This window comes from Tympanuchus pallidicinctus, unplaced genomic scaffold (assembly GCF_026119805.1).
Source record: "Tympanuchus pallidicinctus isolate F22 unplaced genomic scaffold, pur_lepc_1.0 scaffold7, whole genome shotgun sequence".
In the NCBI taxonomy this organism is placed as follows: Eukaryota; Metazoa; Chordata; class Aves; order Galliformes; family Phasianidae; genus Tympanuchus; species Tympanuchus pallidicinctus.
The window spans coordinates 24722065-24743309 of NW_026294791.1; the positions used below are offsets into that span (position 1 = coordinate 24722065).

The 21245-nt window shown below is 45.7% G+C and overlaps 1 protein-coding gene across 4 annotated transcripts in view; it reads left to right on the forward strand.

Moving 5' to 3' along the window:
- ACBD6 (acyl-CoA binding domain containing 6) overlaps nucleotides 1-21245 on the forward strand; it is a 68865-nt gene that overhangs the window by 7240 nt on the left and 40380 nt on the right. For all 4 annotated transcript variants that reach the window (XM_052666085.1, XM_052666084.1, XM_052666086.1 and 1 more), the window contains exon 4: nucleotides 13760-13842. In XM_052666085.1, the coding sequence (XP_052522045.1) occupies nucleotides 13760-13842 (83 nt within the window). The remainder of the gene's footprint in view (nucleotides 1-13759; nucleotides 13843-21245) is intronic.

Here is a 21245-nt window from a genome sequence, read left to right on the forward strand (position 1 = left end):
CATACTCACCTGCTGAGCTCTCTTCAGTTTTTCTTGTGCTCAGTAGATTACAAATAAAATGCTCCCATTACTTGAATAAAATGGTATATAGAGCTTGGTACAAATGCAAAAAGTTGAGCTTCCAAATTACCTGTGGAACTGTGGTGGAAAGTACCACAACAACAGTAGGGTGGAAAAGTCTTTGGCTATAGCAAAAGTGAATGAACCCAAACACAGCAGACCCAAAAGTGAAGGAAGAAAGCTACTTACCTTCAGAAGAACCCACATATGCATAGAACTCCAGCAAGAGGTACCCTCACCTCCACTGCCAACCCTTAAATGAGGACTGGAAAGGAATGGATCCTGGCTCCACCCCTTCTGGTCACTCAGGTTCATTGCACACACCTGAGCTCCCCAGGTTGGCCCTGCCTTCCCACCAGGTGCTCAATTACTGCTTCAGGCTGTGACTTAGCATTTCTGTTAGAGGATCATAAATAGTAGTCAGAGTACAGGGATGCTGCATATCTCATTATATGGTTTACAAATTTCTTGTGTTATTTCAGTCCCCTCTCTCCCCCATTTCCTATATTCCCAAAGGGTATATAATGTCTTAATCTTTTAGCACTAAGTACACAAAATTTAAAACTTGGAAACTTTTCTTAATTTCCACACACACCCCCCAGCAGATTTATATTTATTGCTATTCTGCAGCCTTTGGGCTGTCAGTATTTTTCTTAATGAAAAGAGTGGCACTAAATGTACACAATATTTCTTATGCAGCCTCTATAGATCCACTTCTCTGTTCACTTTTCTTGATCCTTTCCTTGATTCATTCTTTCACATTGACCTTGCAGGTTGTGTATTAGTACATTTTCAGCATCAGACTGTAATTGCTATAATTTAGTAATCTTTCTTTGGTTTTGATGGAAAAAAATGAAGTGAATGCTTGCTGATGCAGAAAGAGCATCCCGAATTTGTGTGCAGAGCACTGGAAATACCACCAATAACCAAAATCCGACTTTATCCTTTCCCTTCCTACCCAGAGCTTGGAGTACCTGCAGATGATTAGGAGAGGACTGCATGTGGAGATATGGCAGCCACAGCTATATCTTGGTCTGTGAGGCCCAGATGCTGCTTTTCACATCAGTTGCACAGCTGCTGGCTCATCTCCGTGGATGTTTCCAGTGCATTTTAGTTTTGCCTTCACCCTTCCCACTATCAGGCTGTCTGATACATTCACGCCTGGAGTTTTCTTTAACAGCAATAAATAATCAGACCGCATTATTTTCAGCAATTCTCTTTGCTAGGAAAGCTTTAAAATAGCAAATACAGTAAAGTAGGTGAAATCTGTGATCTTTACTTACATAGAGCTGCTATATTTCTCTTGAACTCACAAGTCTAGAACTAGTCATCACAGTTGCCTTTCTGGATGCTTTTGCAGCTAGCTCCCCCACGTTGGCATGGTCTTCTGATGTGCCATGCTGTAGGTTGCTTTGCTCTTTTTCCCAAGAGCAGCTATTCAGAGGCCAGGACTCAACTCTTCCATGCTTGTCTCTATTCTCCTCTCGATGCCATCTACCTTCGTCATCTTCTACCTTTTAGCACATCTTTTGTTTCTTGTTCTTTCTTGTGAGTCATTCCTTTTAGTCTGAAGTTCCAGGCAATGAAAAGGTAATTGCTTGGACCAGCTCAGTGCCATTTACATATTTCAGAGACATCACCTGTCCTTCAAGTCTGTTCGCTCTTCCTCCAAAACAGAATAATTTATGAAGCAGTTCTTTTGTGTTTTCTGTTCCTAAATAGAAACATTTCATGCCGTCAACACATCCGACTGCCTGGGGTCCTTCAGGGAGCTAGATGTGTGCTGCCTGTTCTGCTTCTCAGGCTTTCACCTGTTGTCTTCCTGCTTTCCTGGCAGCAAGTGACACATTGCTTTCAGTGGCTTTTGCTGATGCGTGTGTGTGAGTTTGGCAATGACATCCCTGAGCTCTCCCTGGCAGCCACCTGCCGCACTGCCCATGCACACCTTGACCCTGCTGTCACTCTGGCTCTGCAGGCCCTGCCCTTGCAGCATCACCTTGCTGTCAGTAGCGGGTTTGGTCATTTGGGGAAATCCACAAACTCTTGCAGCTCTGTACAGTCACTTCATTCTCACGTTCCTTTGGGCGCTTTTAGTGCTCGTCAGTTTTGAGGCAAGCATTCTTGGTGGCAATATTTCCATTTCCACAAACACCATAATTCTATTCTCTGGCATGTAACTGATGTCACAGCAATCCCATTCGATGTAAAACCCTGGGTTTTCCAAGCTGATGTGGTGGAAAGCTGCACCACACACTGCAGTGAGTGGTTACCGAGCATTTCTTGTAACAAAGGGGTTGCATAGCACAGCTTAAATAATAAAAATAAATAATAGAGAAAGCATCCAGATCTACTCATCAGTTTTAGCCTTTCATTTGCTGATTGCAGTTTTGGCATCTCTTGATTCTAAATATTTCCTTTTGCTATTTCTTACGTTGCACATTTACCAGTTCCAATCACAACAGTGTGTCCCAGTACCGATTTCAGCAGGACCCCCTTCTCCTGACAGAGGCTTTGTTGGCTTTAACTGCAAAAATGTGTTGAAGCACTTAATGGTTTTCTGTGTGTATACTGGGGGGAAAAAAAAGGGTATTTTAACTTGTGCTTGACTAGCAATGTGACTTCACCAATAATGCCCACAGTAAGGTTTGCACTGTGTAATGAGCAAAGATGCATCTTTGGAATCTGAACAGCAGAGACACATCTCTGAGGCAGAGCAGGGAGAGAATGTGGATTCAAAGAAAATAAACATTTGCCAAATGTCTTTTCTAAGCTCTCAGAGGTTTGAAATTCCAGTGCTGACATTTACAGAGAAGAAGGCTGTACTTCAGCTATTGTCCTGTGCTCTGTCTGGGTAGGGAGGGCTGATTTCACCGCACTTCGGGCCAAGCAGCAAGTGGGAGTGGGATGGTGGAATGCCTCTTGGTGGTGAGCGAGCACTGGGAGCAGCCAGGAGAGCACCCTGGGTATGAAATAGCTTCATCAAAAGGCAAGCAAACTTCAGAGTGAATGAAATAGCAGTAGGGTCAGTGCGGTAAACTGGGAAGCAGATGGGTTTGTTCAGTGGCTGTTTCCTTACGAGGCACTGCAGAGGGCAACCTCTGATTGGGTGGGCAGCTGCCCCAGCATGGGGGGCTTCTGCCCTCTGTCTTGCTCTTCCTGTTAAGCCGATCCCTGCCACATTTTAATTGTAACAGGCAAGTTAAGGGAAACTGAAACGTGAGAATGGGCATTTGCAATACAAGGATACAGTGAAGGCAGGGCAATCTGGACTTGCAGCAGAGCTGTGTGTACGTTTTCTGTGGGCTGCACAGTGTTACTGAACTATTTTAACCATCGATTGAAATTGGTGACCCTCTTGTGTTTAAGTAGCACTTCCAGGGCAACTTGGCATTTCTGCAGTGACTCGGTATGAACTCTGTATCACAATATGTTAACTGGCATTTTGAAAGCCAGACCTCAGTTTTTGTAAGCTTGAGCTCAGCACTCAAATTTGTCCTCTTCTGCCCGGACTGAGAAGCTTTGCTCTTCTGCAGTTTATAGGTTTGACATGTGGTCAGCTTCTAAGAATTACAAGAGCAAGTGGTAAATCATGTAATGCAGTTTCAGGTCAAAATCTGCAGATTTCCTGGCTGGTACTTCAGGCTGACAATTTCTTTGGGAAACTAAGAAATGCATTAGAAAAAACAGTGTTCTGAAAACAAAATGAGTGCACCCATCATGTTTTCCTGTTTTGTCTATCAGCCAAACAGATGTCTCCCCTGATAATCTGCCCAAGCAGCCACTGTTTGTGGCTGAGGAAGAGAGGCAGGGCGTGTGGGCAGGATTACAAGGGGGATGGGAAGAGCGGGGAGTAGAGGACCTGTGTGGGGCTGTGCCTGCCACCAGCATTCAGACGCCTGCTGTGCCGTTTGGGTTAATGCCTCAATTTATGGCTTGTCCTACTGCGAGGTCAGAAACTGTGAAAATAGTGAATGTGTTTCTTTGTAGCATGGAAGTCATTTAACAGCATCGTGTGAAGTGGGGGCTATGTAGCACGGTGGCTGTAATCCTTAAGGCTGGCAGCATGGAGTGCAGCACTGCCAGCATCCCTGCTTCTCTCCATTGCGGGTACTTTGGGGTTTGTTCAGATCATAGAATCATAGAATCATAGAATGGCCTGGGTTGAAAAGAACCACAATGATCATCTAGTTTTAACCCCCTGCTCTGTGCAGGGTTGCCAACCAGCAGACCAGGCTGCCCAGAGCCACATCCAGCCTGGCCTTGAATGCTTCCAGGGATGGGGCGCCCACCAACCTCTTTGGGCAAACTGTTCCAGTGCTCCACCACCCTCTGTGAAAAACTTCCTCCTAATATCCAACCTAAACCTCCCTTGTCTCACTTTAAAACCATTCCCTCTTGTCTTTCGGTTCCCACCCTGTGAATGTCTTATTTGACTATTTGTTTTGGTTGTTATTTTATCCAAGTGTCAGTTATTAGTCTGAAGAAGACAAACGGGAGCGGAATGCTGGCAGGAATTGCTGTGGTCCTGCTGATGGTGATGATCAGCCTTCCACAAGCAGTAAGGTCACCTGGTTGAGCCTACAGGTGCACCAGTGCACTGTCCTGCAAACACCTCCCACCACTCTTGCAGATCTGCTCTGTCTCTTCTTGGAGCCACTGGAGCAGGGGTACGAGATCTCTTGGATGTCATTGGGAAAAGGCAGCCCAGACCTTGGGTGGAAAGCTGAGCTCTGAAGTGATGAGCACCAGCTTTGCAAGCCCCTGCTCACCCTGCAGGCCATCACCGGGCTGTGCGGTGGACTGGGGAGAGCTGAGGTCAAGAAGCTGCTCCCCTCACTGGCAGCACAGCTTTTAAAAGCAGCGTGGAATATTAAGCATGCAAGCCCTGGCTCAAGAGGTGAAGGTAACCCTGTACACCCCCTAGTTTGTGTGGGGAAAGGGAGGGCACTAACACAGGGCATAAGCCCAACAGCTGGAGCATGTGTTGGGCTCCCACCCCTGGGATTCGCTTGGATTGTTCTCTTTGATTTTACATCTCCCTGGAAATTTATGGTCTTAGCACCTTTAATTTATGACATTGCAATCCTCATTCGAGCAATTGATTGAAATAAACAGTGCCAAGCTGCAAGCTGGCATTTTAGTAAGGTTGAAGTTTAGAAAGCAGAGCAACAATGCAAAATTATGTATTAAAAGCCACACTGGAATCCTGTGAAGAGGTTCTCTGTGTTGTTTTATTCCTAAACATCTTCACTTTACAGGATTACCTCTTCTCTCTCCCGCCATGTAAGCTTGCTGGAACTTATTGCATACTAACTACACAGTTTTACTAGCTCTGCTAACTTCTGCTTGTAAGAATGCTTGTATTTTTCCAGCCCAGATCCAGCAGTGCCACTGTTCTGTAGCGTTAGTGCATTGTGTGCAGTATCACATATTCTCTCGCAGCTGCTCAGGGATGTTGTAGTAGCTGTCTTCTGGGATTGCAAGCAGGAAATTGGAGGGTTTATCATTTTTAGCCCCCAGTGTGGAGCTTTTGGTTAAACATTTAAGCAAAGATGAAGTATTTGTCCTTTTGAATATGCGAATGAATTCATTTCCATCATCTTGCTACAATTCATAAAATATATATATATATTCTGTACTGTTCTGAAATGAATTCAGAAAAATAATCAGGGATATGGCTCTGCCTTGTTGACGCTGAGCACTGCTACAGCATAGCAATGTGCTATGATGTCCCGACATCATGACACTTGGCTTCCTGGTGGGTTTAAACATTGCATCCCAGCCAGGTACAGCACAGGAAACTGAATAATATAAAGTACGTTAATTCAAACTATGGATATTCAGTGATGAGCAGAGCTAACAGAATGAGGTGAGATACTTGTATGTCTTTTGCGCAGCAGGGATTCAGTGGCTTTTTTCTTTCCCCCTTTATAGATGTGCAGAAGGAACCTGATTTGTTTGTATTTGCAGGCCAGCCTAAGATCTTGGCTTTGTTTGAGATGGCAAGGGGGAATTTGAATCATAGAATCATTAAGGTTGGAAAAGACCACTGAGATCACCAAGTCCAACCCCAACCCATCCCCTCCTCTGCTGATGCCCCTCAGTGCCACATCACCACAATTCTGTAACACCTCCAGGGATGGTGTATCCACCACCAACGTGGATAGCCTTTGCCAGTACCCAACCACTCCTGAGAAGAAATTTTCCATGATACTCAACCTGAATGTCCCCATTTATTGGGATGTCAGGCTGCAAGCTGAAGTGACTGGGACAGCCAGGTCTTGCCTCTGCCGTTCTGCCATGACAGGTGGCCATTTCTGGCAAGGAAGGGCTTTTGTTGGCACATGAAGCTTTTTGTTCATTGTAGACAAACAGCAGTGCTGCTTCTCTCCATTAACAAAAGTAGAGATAAGCAGGTGTAAAAAAGCTTGCTTGTATGGAGTGGCTTTCTGAGCAGAAATGAGTGGTGGTGGTGTGGTGTGAGAAGCAACTCAACCTGCAGTCAAACCTCAATCAGAAACTTCGGTGGCCAAAGCAAGCTGGGAAATGAAGCTTTCAGTAGGCTGAATGCTAACCTGAACATAACAGAGTGCTTGGAATGGGAGGAAAGTCAAATGGGAGCTTGCTGGTGTTGGCAGGTGAGGTGGAGAAGACCAGCAGTAAGAGATGTTTTGTCTGCTCAGTCTTGAGTTTCTGCTGCATGAAAGCAGCATGAAGTCTCCCTTGCATCCATGGACCCCAAAGCCTTCCTGCAGTGCCCACAAACCCAGAAAAGCCTGACATTGAGCTCCCAAGCCCTCTGCACTGGATAGAGAAGCGAGGCAGTGGTAGAGGCTGGAGGAACGCGGTTACTCTGCTGTGCTTGCAGCCTGAGGTGTGTGTTTAGGAGGTGGGCTTTGGATCACCGCACCTTGCTTGTGACAGCACCATGTCAAATTGCTGCTCAGCTATTTCAAGTGGGGGAGGGTGCAAGCTCTAATGAAAAAATCCTGTTTTTCAGTGTAGATGAAGCTCTTGTTTTGTCAGAGATCGTTAAAAATTCAAGGAGTTGGATGGAATCTGTGGGCTTATCTCACTAATGCCTTGATTTCTAGGTGGGGAGTTATAGGCTTCCACCAGATGACATTCAGACAGAGGGTAGGGATCTGTGCCTTTACATGGCTGGGAAGGCTGGTTGCAGAAGGCGACAGCTTGCAGTGATGGTGGCCAGGCAGTCACAGGGCTGCAGCACAGAGGATGATGCTGCCATGGGCACTCTGGGCATGGTGTGAATAAGGCCCCTACCTCTCTGTTTTTCCATTGAAAACAAAAGAAAAAGCTCCACACATCAAAAAAAAAATCCCAAGAGCTTCTGCATTATGTTTGTTGGCTGAATGTGATATTTCATTTCACGTGCACGGTAAATTGTGTACGCTGAGTCATGAAATCAGAGCTACTAGCAATCATAAAGCTTGCTCACAGTTCTGTCAGGCATTTCACATTTATTTCCCCTCCCCTGATTGTGCTTATGACCAAATTCCAGCTGTGTTATGCTACAGTTTTTAATTAACTCACTATATGTTAATGGAATACTCTTTGAAGCCTTGTTTTAGACTGCAGCTCTGTATAACTGTGCAGCGCATGGGTGTTAATAGCAGCATGTTTGTTTTTAGCTTTCAGCTAGGAAAATATTTCATCCTCATCTCAGATTATGTTTAGAAGGGGAAAAGCTGTGATAACTATCTCAGCAATATCAAAAGAGCAAACCCATCCATGCACCATCCTGGGGGATGCACTGCTGCTTTTTGCATGGGACGGCTGGCTCAGATTATGCAGATAGATCCTCAGTGGTCTCCTGAAAGCATTCCAGGTGATGAGTCACAGAGCTGGGAAGGGCAGTAGGAGGGGAACGGGGCAACCGTGGTTATGGGGTGCAGAAGTCCTGCTGGTGCTGAGGGCACAGAGCTTGTCCAGAAAGGGGCTTCCCGGTAGGGCTGCCTGCAACTGCCTCTGGAAGGGTTCATCATGTTTGCATCTATCTGGTAGTCTGTAAGGCAGTGAGAAACGCTGAGCTTGTGGGTTTCAGTGGAAAAGAGAGGATTTTTATGAATGCTACTGAGATATGCACCTAATCTTACAGGGAGTAATTGTCTTTTTCCTTTAGCACCATTGCCCTGAAGGGTTAATATTTACCTTCCCTCTGTGTGCACTTACCATGCTGTTCAGCCAGACCGTGCAGATGTATACAGGTGGAAAACACCCTCGGAAGAGCACCCGGCTTGTCCTCATTTCATGCCTCATTGGCCACCCAGCCCTCATTGTGCAGGGTCAGGAGACACTGGGGAGAGGAGACCTCTCCTCTCAGCCCCAGACCACCTGCATTTGGGTGCAGCACCCCTCCTGCCTCTGCTCTGCTGGCTCCGGCCTCGGCCAGCCAAGGGAAAGGCAGCAGCAATTACGGCACACACAATTAACGAGCTTCTAATCTCCAGCCTTGCGTGTAATTGCTGCTGTCAAATACAATTAGTGTCTGCCCAAGTTCCCCTCCCAGGGGGATAGCCAGGCCATGGCATGGGGAGAGGAGGGGGAGAGTGGCTGAAACTTTAGGAGAGTTCACGTGTTCTTGTTGCCTCCCCAATAACCCTCTCTCCTCAAATGGTGCCCAGAAATGTTAATCCAGAGGGTTAAGGGGACGTGGCAGCTGCCAGAGCAGTCTGTGAGCTCTGCCTCTGGGTTATCTCTGGAGTGTCTCCTGTCAGATTTGTCGCCTGAGACAATGCAGCTTAATTACAACTCAATCAGCACGCTTCAAGGATTTAAGGCAAACTTCACAGGAGCTGAAGGGTTAGGGGATGTTGCTGTCCCTCATGGCACCTGAGCTGGAGCTGCTGAGCCTCCCCCAGGTGCAGCACTGGGAGGCGTAGCTCAGGACAGGTTCCTTCTGCTACCATCAAGCAAAGCTCTGCAGGCATCCCTCACTGCAGCTCCTCCAGGCTCAGGGCAGCACTCGTGCTGACTGAAGCCTCAGTTCTGGGTATTCACTGCTGCAGGAATGTTTAAATTTTATAGGAGGTATTTCTCACCTCCCTCCCTCTCTTAAGCCAGGTACTGCTGCCCCTCTGACTCCTGGTGCATTTGCTCAGAAAGAATGGGCTGGACCACAGACACCTGAACATAACCTCAAAGAGCTCCTTCTGTGCTCGGCAGTGCCTGAGGTGCTCGAGCCTGGCCGTAGCTTGCACTGAAGTTGCCTCACTCTTCCATTTCCAAACTCTGTGATGATGATGAATTTGTCTTGAGTGTCTTAAGGAATTAGCCAGTGCACCTTGGAGGGCAAATATATTTTTTCATTAATAGCTTTCTGTATCTTAAATATATGCAAATATGCTTGAAGGTTCGCAGTATGGAAGAAAGCAGAAGAGATGTGTGCCTTTACAGCAAGGGAATCCATGTGCTGAGGGGTGTGCAACGTGATGCAGCCGCGTGCCTTTGTCATCCAGCTGTTGCTGCTGTGTGTGCTGTGTGCCTGCATGTGCAGAACTCATCAAACACAGGAGACCTTTTGCTCTCAGTAAATCTGCGATGTCCTGTACTGGGATTGGGATGTGCTAACCCTCGCGTAGAATCTTCCCTTTTCTGCTAGATTACAACTTATTAATAACAATAACAATCTTCAGCTGAAACTTTTGCTGTTCTTGCTGCTGTGAACCACGAGGTCAAATGCATTCACAGCTCCCCACCAGCAGGAAGCTCACTTCCATCTCTGCAGGGAACTCTGGCACATGGCAGTGGGGCATCATGAGGACTGTGGAAGTGGCATCTTAAATCTGTGGCAGCATGCTTTGTGTACATGGAGATAAAGCTTGGGCTATGAGATGAAAAGCAGTAAAGCCCTGTCCTGTCTTCAGGGATACAGCTAGAAACTAAACCCCAAACCAGCCACTTTACAGCAGACTACCTCTCTCGGATCATTTTCTTCCTGCTGCAAGAGGAGAAATGGATCATGGTGTAATCATGGGAGACTCTTAAGACCAAAATAGAAGGTGGACTCAAAACCTCTGCAAAGAAAATGTTTGTCTCCCTAATCGTTTTTCGCTTCCATAATGCTTAGTATGATAAAACTATCTTTCCCCTTTATTTTTCAATCGCAATTAGACTTTAATGTTGTTAAAGCTTGTAAGTGACTTTGAGCTACTGTCGCATTGAGGAGGAGATGGAGCTGAAATTGTCAGTGAGGCATCGGACAGGGTTTTTTAATGTGTCTGTCATTGTATGTTAACCTCTGAACCGGGACACGGCGTCTGTTTGAGGGCTGACAACAATTCGGAGGTATACGCCTTGACATCGTGGATAAAGGAAGATGGGGGAGCAGGGACAAAAAATGAATTAATGATGTTAGCAAATATTAGTCCCTGTATTTCCATTCTGTTCAGAAAGAGGTTGTCAGGCTTTGAGGCTGGCTGGAGCAGCATTGTCCATGACAGCCAGTCTAGATGCGATTGTACCTTGACTCGAGCCAAGCTTTTATTGACAAATACAGTGCCGGGAGGTATGGCTGGGGCTGCTCTGCTGTCCCCTCCAGGAGGAGCATGGCTTTTTTTCTGCAGCTCTGCTTGACACTTGAGAACGATGATTCCTTGCTGGAGCTCCCTGCCTTGCTCCAAAATGCATCGGGAGTCAGGGGAGTTGGAAATGCCTCTTAATGAGTACGGCTGCTGCATACAGAAGCTCGCATTTGCCTGTGATTTATGCTAGCTATGGTCACCCAGATCCACCTACCTAAGTTGGCTGTCAGGAGTAATAGTGACTTTGAGATCAGCTGTATGTGTACGTAAGCAGCAAAAAGTCAATGGACAAGAATTAGGGATAAATTAGGAAATTCCAGTGCCTCTTAAGGCATTTTTGCCTTTCTTTATGATCCCTTCCTGGATCTCTTACGTGACACTGCTTGTGCTTTGGCACTTGTGTGCAGTCCTGCAAGAAGATTTGTTGCTGTGCTGCTATGAATTCCTCTACCTGCCTGTGGTTCTTGAGCTGGCACTTCAAGAGTAACCCCTTCACACATGTGGCATGTTGTAGTTTTGCCTTTTTTCTAGCATCTCTTACACGGTCCTGACTGCTGGCATCTATCTCAAATCATGGGAGCAAATTATGGGAGCCCGGGATCACGTTATTCCTTAACTATCATTAGTTACATGTGTATCTGCAGTGCTTTGCACAGCATGCCAGCAAGAAAAGAAATTGAGCTGGCTTAATTGAGAGCTGTATAGTTAATTATTAGTGCCTTTTTAAAGGAAGAGAGAGAATTTGCAATGTCAGGGTTTCATTTCACTGTGGTTTGCAAGGTAACTCACTGGTTGTCATCTGTCTTGGTATGACGTTTGCTTTGCCTCTTCAGCCCCAAGAGCCCTTTTTGTAGACTGTAGAGATGTCAAGAGATGTAAGAACTGCACCAGCCCATTGCAGATCCCTTCAGCTGGTACGAGCAGCACGTAAACCACCAAACGCTTCTTCTTTGTGCTGCAGTGTGGCTTGGAACGAGCAGCAGCTCCTATCCCACTTCTTGCCTGGTTTCTTTGCTCCATCACCCTTGGATTTCGCAAGCACATCCCTGGCAGGCCGGGCAGTACGGATGTTGGCAGCAGGCAGCTGAGCTCAGGGTATAGGCAGGTTGGCAAGGCTGGCTGGAAGGAAACCAATGTGTGCCTGCGTCAAGGCTGAGCTCCCATCGCTCCTGAGAAGGAGAGCTGTTCCAAGCCTGGGCACATTCCCCATGGGAAGCCCAGCCACGGTGATGGATGTTGGAGCACGGTGCTGCTTTTAATGGCTTTGCAGAGCACAGGCACACGCTGAATCCTGAGAGGCTAGCTGAGACATTTGCTGTACATTTTTCATAAATTTGTCCTACGGACTGTGATGGAATAAGCTTGGTTCAACATTCATAGGTTGGGTATTGGGTTCCCTATTTCTGTATGAAGGAGAGGAGGTAAAAGCTGCTTGGACAAAGCAACCTGTATATGGATTAAGAACCAGAGAAGTTGTCATCTGAGCGTTTTTGGGAAAGCCTCTACCATTAAGTTTCCCAGTGGCCTTAGGTGTATTCGATCAGTATGATTAATCTTTGGTGCAAATGCATCGGGTTGCACAAAGGAGGTGAACTTAATCCAAGAAACCTGTTTTACAATTTTTGCCTCTAGGAAGATGAAATCTATTTTCTCAAGTGTTGTTTCTGGCTTTGAAAAAAGCAACCACCCAAAACTGTGGTGGGAAGAGAGGAAAGGACGCAGATTAAAAATGTTCTTCTAGTTTCTGGAGCTGGTTGGGAGTCCATTGGCCCCCAGCATCAAAGAAGGTAGGCTAAGTGTGAGTATAGCTTCATGTCATAGAAATAGCTCTTCATTTCATAAGAATAGCTCTTCATTTCATACGAATAGCTCTCGCATGCAGTAGCAGCTGATCTGAAATTAATTCTCTTTATAAGTGGTGTGGAAATAATTGATGGACAGTAAGGTTCTCTGCTAAATAATTTTTTAAGAGGGGCACTGCACTGAGAAGACTCTAAAGCCCTTTCCCTTCAGGAGAGAACAACTTTGTGTCACCTTTTGCTCTAAATTAGAGAAAGCCAACTTGCCACAGAATGACTTTCATAGCCAATTTCCTTTTCATCTTTTCTTTTAAAGCAATGCTATCTGCAAACCCAAATATTATGGCTTTGGGCTAATACAGGAGAGCTGAAAGGTGGATCTGGTTCAAGCTTGGCAGAATGTAAATGTACTATGGGGAAAAAAATTGTTTAAAACAAAAGCAGCTTAGGGAGCCAGGAAGAAAGGCAACTTAAAGCATTTACTTTAAAAAAAAATCAACATCCTTCTACGTAGAATTGTGATGAGGCAGCACCATTTTTGGTGTAGTCAGCAATGTATTGCATCTACTGAGAGGGGCTAGAGTTGGGCCAGCTTTCCCTCGCTTCTCTGATTTTATTCATCTTGGGTATGATGATCTCTTGTCACAGAAAGCAGAACTGCCCATTGCCAAGGGCACATTGCAATTAATGGGCTATTTTGTAAGGCAGCATTGGCTGAGAATTGCAAACCAGTTTCGAGTGCTCCCCTGGAGAATGGGGTGCCGGATTCTCTAGAGCAAGCAGGGGTCCCTTTGGCCAGCACAAGAGGTTCAGGCTTTCAGACACAGGCTTTTATTCTGTTCTGCAAATCTGGCATGGAGTTAAAGTCAATTGCAGAGCCCGAAGTGCAGGATGCTTTTTGAAGGTAGGCCTGCGGCTGCGTATCGATCAATCATCTCTCTAATTGTTCATTTCTATTATGGTGGGAATCATTCAGAATCCTAGAGTTCCTGGGAGTAAATCATTTGGAAATGCTACCCATTATAAAATTTAATTTTAAATCTATATTAAATAGATTTCCAAAGGCAAGCTTTGCAATCTAGTAACATAACATTATGCCGCTGCACAGCGGTGCGGCTTTGGGTCCTTGGGGGCCATGGCAATGCTTTGGGTCCCTGTTAGCAGGATGGCTGGGCCACCAGGCACACCTCTGGGCTGAGACCATGGCTGTGTGCACAGCAGCATCCATCTGCATCCTCCTCCGGATGGGAAGGGTCACAGATGGGGCTTCCGGAGGGCTGAGCTCATCCATGGGAAAGGTCTGGGAGGTGAACCTGGGAGCCAGGATGCTGGGACCAACCTTTCTTTTTCTTTCAGACGACAGAGAAGAGGGGGAAAGAAAGCAAAACTGCGTTTGGAGGCCCTGTTGTCAGCTCGTTGTATCAAGAAGAAACAATCAGGTGATTATCTGTGCTGGACTTCAGTTGAAAACAGTATTTTTCTCATGTCATCTTGTTAAGCTTTTTTTTCTAATATCGCACAAGTGCGGTGGCAACTACAACAGGATAATAAATGACAGGAAAGAACTTTTCAGGTCCATAATCATTTAAATCAATAACTCTCTGTATCACTGCCAGGTACTAACCTTTCCCTGGTGCGAGATGTGGGGGGAAGGGCAAGGCTTCCCATTTTTCAGTTATATGGCTAAAAAAAGGTAATATTGGCTTTTTTAATAGAAAGCTATTCAGACACCACCTTTCTCAAATAGTTATTTCTTTACCAATATGTTCATTAAGGTCTGTTCAGTGAAGGTTTTAATATTGGACAATGTTTGCCTTCGGGGAGAGCTTGCACCTTATATCAAATTAATTTTTTCTAGGTTCTGCAGCTAGCATAGCAGAAATGCATTTACTGAGCTAGAATGGCTGCTATTTAAAAACTGTCAAAGTGCAAGTACTCAGTGACATTAGCTACTGAATAAGGACAAGTGGGTTTTTTTGCTTGTTTTTTATTGTTCCACACTACTAATCACAGGAGTAGTATTCATTCCAGTATGTAAAGGATTACCTGGAGAATCTTTGAGAATGCAGCATTATTTTTAGTTCAAATGAGCAGGCTAAATGAGAGGGCTAAATGTTTGAGCAGCGTTTGCTTGTCGTGTTGCAGTCACCCATTTATGTGTTTGTGATCCCATTTGTTTTACTGCGTGTCTTGCATCATTTTAGTCTCAGGAAATTAAAAGATAAACACTGATTTCTGTACACACCCTCTCAAGCTTGCTGTGAATTTTCCAAGCCTTCAAACTCTTAACGCAGCATTTCTTTGGCTGGTTGTCACACATGAGTGAAAAGTAAAACGTGAGCAGGTGGCTCCAGCCCCTCTGCAAGGAGATCAGGTAGGAATTGGAGCAGGCAAACACCGCAGCAGCGCTGCACTCAGCTGCAGCGTGGGCACATCCTTCAGCATTGCAGCCCACTCCTGAGCAAGATGGAGCTGTTGGCCAGGAGCAGCCAGGCCTGGAAAGCCATCACATCTTAACGTGCACCTGGACCTTGACCAGACAGGCAGGTGTGACCTTGCTTTAACATACTGCTTGAGGAATAGCCCCTCTGCTAGCCGCAAGCTCCTTTTTCTTCCCTGCTCTGTCAGCGTAGGTCTCAGCCAACATCCTTGATGTCATAACTTGACCTTGTGGTCTAAATTCTATTTGAGCTGCTCATTCAGGAGTTGAGCATATTAGTGCTGCCTTGCATTGAGTGCTGAATGAGATGTTTATTCTTACAGTCCTTTCAGAGTCTTGCCTGAGCAACTTCTGAACATGAAACACAGCACAGTATCCAGAAAAACCAACTTTGCCTCAGCTTGTTTACTCGAAATCTTCTCTTCATATTTTTGTTACTGTATCCATGAGAACATTGCTTGTGGAGGACGTGAAGATGACCACAGCTCCACATAATTTTTCTAGACTTACCATGCAGAGCATACTGTTTGTTTTTGTGTGGCAGTGCTCGGATAGTCGTGGACTGGTATAGCATAGCTGTAATCCTTATAAAACGTGGCTGTGGATGGATGTACTCACTGAACATAGATGGTACAGTGAGATTTTGCTGAAGGTGAGTTGAATAAAATCTCTTGACTTTGTTTGTAGGAGCTTTCACGTGGTCCATTAGCACTATTTGGCCAGTAGGCATCAGTGTCTTCAACTGCAAGTTAGGAAGTGAGGAAGCATCAGCGTCGTCTCATCCACAGGCACAGCCTCACCTCTCTCAGTGCAGTTGCCCATGTACTATGGCTTTTGTCTGGTGTTTGTTCTCTTACTAGAGTAGGGGGTAAATGTCAGCAAGTATAATTGCAACCTACCATAGTTCTAAGTAGCAAAATTGCACTGGTACAAAGTTCGCAAGTAGCTGAGCCTGAGAATGGCTGTAGACATTTAATTTGGAATCCAAGTTTAACTAGAGCATGGAATTGGTTTGGCTTGATAGTACTCAAATGATAAGGCGACTTTAATTGGGTTGGGAGTGCTTACTTACAAGAACATAAGATTCTGTAATACTTGATTGCATTTATAAGCAGTATACTGTCTTAAAAACAAACAAACGAAAGATCCCTCTGAAATATTTCTGTGAAGAAGAAGGAAAATTAAAGTGTTCATTTTCAGTTTGTTGCTCCTAGGGATTCTGAGGGATTCCTAGGGATCCCCTGTAGATAAGAATCCAGGCTTTTGTCTTTGGTTCAAGTGTTAGCTGATGGCTCCTGAGTTGGAAATTGTGTATGGCACAATGCAGTAAAAGGATTTTTAAGTGTTGCACCAAAAGCTGGGAACTTATTTGTAGTTTGAGATTTCATGGGCTTCTACGTGTAAGTAATGTGTTGTTCAAGAGGGAGTTACGAAGTTTTATTGATGGAGGGTTGTAGCATGTTCTAGAAGGCTGAGGGGTGAGAGGAGCAGAATAAGAAAACACCTTGAGCCAGCAAATATTTGCATGTTGGAAGTTACCAGTAAGTGTGAAGCTGTGTGTGGGTGCTGCTTTGTAGCCTGAGATCTGAGGAAGGAAACTTTGCAGACCATCTCATGGACTTGGTTGTCAGTGGTGTGCCTTACTGATGCTTTGCAACAAGCTTGCCAAAATTGAAATATTAATCACTTTGGTCTCTGTTTCCCTTAGCTGGTGGGATAAATATTTTCCAATTATAGAGCCATAGAAATGGAAGCCCAGAATGAGCAAAAGTCTTGTTTTGGCTACTGAAAACAAAAACTCATGTCCTCCTCAGCCCTGGGATCTGACAGACTGCTGAAAGCAATGAATTCCGTAGCAAGCAGCGCTGTGCCAAACGCAGGCTCCCATGTGTCCTTTAGGATTCAGCTGATGCAAAGGCAGAGAAAGGCTGTCCAATTTATCTGGAGCCCAGCATCTTCACAGCCTCACCAGGCACCAGCAGATAGGCAGGAATGCAAGTGCAGAGTTTTGAAGGCTCACCTAAGCAGATTCTCTTAATTTATGCTTACCAGAAGCATCTGAACAGTTGAACAAATGATTACATAGCAGCAGCTGGCAGTAGGTTAACAGGGAGATGAGGGATCTTGTTTTAAGAGTAGTGTAAACCATGAGTTTACTGTCAGCAGTCAATTACAGTGCAGCAGCACTGCTATTGCTTTCAAAGTGAGTTTCTAGAATATACATAAATAATGCTTACATTCCTTCTGTGGAACAAAGTGCTTGGCTTTTAGGGTGCAAATGCTGGGCAAGGGGAAATTGCCATGCCATACCCTGAAGTCAGGTGGATTCGGGGTTGGGACAGCTGGGATGGAGCCAGGGCTGAATTTGCTTTATCACTAATTATCTCAAATGTTTCCACTTTGAGAACATGGTAGGAAAATGGTCAGTCTGGCTCATGTAACCACATTGCAAGGATTCCAAATAAATTCAAGAGCATCCATAGAAACAGGTTATACTGATCTAATTAAATCAATTTAGAGAGAGATTCAGTTAAATCAGTGCAATTTGCGTGTTCATAGATCAATCCTCAAATCAGAAGAAGGTCTCCTGAGCTAATGAGGCGTAGCAGTTATTTACTTTGGGGTGCTGGGCACTGGTCATCAATTAGGAGTCATTAATAAAGCCTGGCAATAAAGAGCTGAAGTACCCCCAGTGACTAATGGGGAACAGTTGCAAAATGTATTAGCATAGTGCTCTGCCTTTGTGTTTCTCTGTAAATCACTTATCTCACTTTGGGCATTAGATAAAAATAGTGTGTGCTGGTGGTGGAACTCGGAGATTTCCCTTGAAGGAGGGTTTGGAAATGATCTGTGGCTTCAGGCTGCTCAGCAGTGGTGGCTGTAGTGTTGGGTTTTTTTCCTGCTGCATAAAGTCTCATGTCTGTTCTTAATGCCCGAATGAAAGCAGTGGTGGCTGAGCTCTTCCATGAACAAATAACTATAATTACAGTTTCGCAAAGCTGGGAAATAAACAGTGGGATGAGGCTGACTGATGTGTCACCAATATAAATCTAAGACGCAGACTGAGGGAGATGCCCAGGAGTGTTGCACAACTGGAAATTTAACTTCAAAGTTCTTTTTAAACATTTTTGAAGGAGAGAAGGAAAAAGAAAAAAAAAGGCAGATTACAAATGTTTCCAGCAAACTTGTCAGATAGCAAATACTGCTGCCAGACATCCACTCCCATTTCCGAGCACAGCAGAGGAGCTGCCTGCGTGTGGACTGTGGCTGCTGGTATGGAATTGAAATCCCTTGGGTGCTCTGAGGTCCCACTGAGCTATGCGATACGCTGTCATCCCAAGGGGTGAAAGGAGCTCTTTTCTGACAAACCACCATGTTTTCCTGCAGCGCTCTGGAGCAGAGGGGACCTGTGTGAGTCCTAAAGCAGGGAGCCCGCTTTAGGAAGCGGGGGCCATTGAGCAGTCAGGTGGTGACCAACACCCCCAGCACTCCTCTTCCCGTCCCCCTGGCGTTTGGAAGCCAGCCCGCTGCCGTGTAATCTATCAGAATTGTATTAATCCCACTAACGCAGCCGCCATCTGGCCCCGCTGCCGGCCGGCTCGCGCGAGCCTCCGTGATGGATGGGCTCTGGAATTGATTAGTTGTTCTGCGAGACAAATGAACTGTTTTGGCAGAAAATACCAGAGGTCGCTGCGTGTGGTCAGGCACAAAGGCTGCTGAATTTTAACGAGCTGCTTCCAGCATCCACGGTGAAGGTGCTACTTCGCTTCGCAGCCTTTTCGGGAGAGCCCGGCGCGTGGCCGGGATTGGTTCCTTCCTTCCAGCCTGCCTCTGGGAATGCCAGCGATGAAACAAGAGCCACGCTGGCGTTAGGTAGGAATGGATGCTCTGTCCATGGTGCTTCCACAACAACCGCCACGTTTGCTCTGGGTTTATGGCTTCCCCAGGGTGGTGACCTTAGGACTGTGCTGGGCAAAGGGCCGGCCTCATTCAGGCCTCCTTCCCTGGCCTTTCCAACAGGGCTTTTCACGGCTGTCCTCCCCCCGCCGTGACGCTGCTAATCTGCCAGAGTGCCGTGCGTGGCGCGGCGTGTGGCACCGGCTGACACATGTCTCGCTGCGTCCCCACAGCCCCCCGAGGACCGCGCACAAGTGTACAGGCAAGTGGGCAACACTCCCCCCGGGACAGCCTGCCGGTTCCAAATAAACTTGAGTTATGGATTTATTCAGCTTGTAAAACCTCAGCTGGCATAAATAATTGAGAAAGCAAAGGTTTGTCTGCAGTGCATACCTCAGGGACCCACTCCTGCCTCCCCCCCTCCCACCACCCTTTCTTATGAAAATGATCCCAGTTGCACTGCTAGATAATAACAACACCAAGCAATTAAAAGCTATGGGTGGCTGGAGAGAGGAGAAAAGGTTCAGTTAATGAGCTTTTCCTCTTCCTGCGCCCAAGAGAGCCTCAGAAGTGACGAGGCGATTAAAGCGAAGAGATAATTATAGATTATGTGAAAATGGGTCCCGTGGGGGCTGAGGGCCTTGACACAAACACTGAGTGCTGCGAGTGCCTCTCTGCTCCCCGCACGCTGCTGCTCCGCTCCGGTGGGCTCCCATTGCCTGGCCATGCCACCTGTGTGCAGCACCACGGCCAGGCAGCCGTCACTGAGCATCTTTTGGGACATGGAGATGGGAAGGGGCAGAAGAAGCCCAAGGAAGCACTGAGTGGATCCCTCAAGGCCTTGGACCAGAGGTAATCTGTAAGGGTGGAAGGGAGCGGGGCTGGCACCAGCTGGGAACTGAGCTTAGGTGGGTTTACTGTGCCCCAGGTAGGGAGGAAGTGAAGACTGGTTAAGCAACAGTAGATCTTCCCTGTGAGCTATTTAAAACCCATTGGCTTGACCCCTCTGTTTTTCATATAGCTTGGGGAGAAGGCTTTGGAAGTCTCCCAGGCTTGGGAAAAGGAGATGGCTTGGTGTAAGCTTTCCTGCATCATCTTCCAGTGTGGAAGGAACTGCCCTTGCTTTACCTTTTGACAATAGGTGTGGTTCAAGTTGATTTGAGAGATGACCTTTAAAAGGTCCTTTCCAACTCTAAGGATTCTATGACTTTGAATGGGGGTTAGCATCTCCTACCAGAATGGGGTGAGCAGAAGGCAGATGGAGAGGTAGAATGTGTTGGGGAAGGAAGAGAAGCCCTTCCAGCCATCTGCAAGAAATAGATGGGAACCTGTTCCTTGCAGATATCAGGTGGTCATGGATTTGGAGACTCCTCAACGAGAAGAGACAAGGCTTGTATGTAGTCTGACATTGAAACAAACTCATCTCAATCTTTCTTTTAGCTACCATTGTAAGTAACTGTGCACTTTCCCAGTAGTTTGAGCTTCCTGCTCTTTCCCAACTCAAGGTATCCTAAAGGCTGTATTTTTCATAATGCACTTCTTTTTTAAATCACTAGAAATGCTAGAATCTTTTCCCCTGTAATATGAGTCAAATAACGTTATGATATGACATCTATTGTATTCCTGATGTGCTTCTGCCTGTGTTTTTAGGTTATTTTGTCTTCTAGGCCTTGCTGCTGACTTTTATCAGCTTTATAGATGGAGTGCTGGTCTACAAACCGTGCATCCACTTTGTTTCCTTGTAACTGCTGGTGGAGGGATTGTTTTGCATGTACACATAAACACATGTGAAACAGATGAAAAATCTTCATGTGCTTTTGTGTTGTTTCTTATTTCTTCTGTGTCTCTAAAAGAAGAAAAAAAGAGCCAAGTTTATACTATTTTTGTGAGCTTTTTTCTCTCTAGTTACCTTCCTGGTTTTGGCACTTGGCAAGAACAAATTGTTTTGAATATCTGAAGCACAGACATCATTTTGTTTGCAATAAAATATCTTCATTAGGACTGTATGGACTTCCTTCATATCTGTTTGTAAAAAAACTCACTTCTCTTCATTGGTTTTTGTAAAATGGAGAGAATATATGCTAACAATTCTTATTTTAATTCAAAAACAGGAGCTAGCAGGTTTAGACCCTGATAAATAAATGCATTGTAGAAAGGTGAAATTTCCCAAAACTTTATCTCTGTTTAGGGAGATTGCTATCCTGGAATAATTCCATTGTGGAGACAGAAAAGTGGTTTTTTGGAAGGGGAATACATAGACTATTCACAGAGGTGGTGAGTCCAGAAAAGCTAAATCATATCCGGATAGCTGTGTCCATTTTTCTCCCTTACAGATAATACTGGTATGCTCAGAGGAGACTAAGAGTTGGCCTGGAGGCTGTGGTGGAATGGTGGCCCACTGCTGCTCCATCAGTGTTAGGAGTGTTCCCTCCTGCTGTGCTCCTGCAGACAGGTTCCTGTGGAGCACAGGGAGCGAGCAGTTGCTTCACTGCTGCTGTTTGCCTT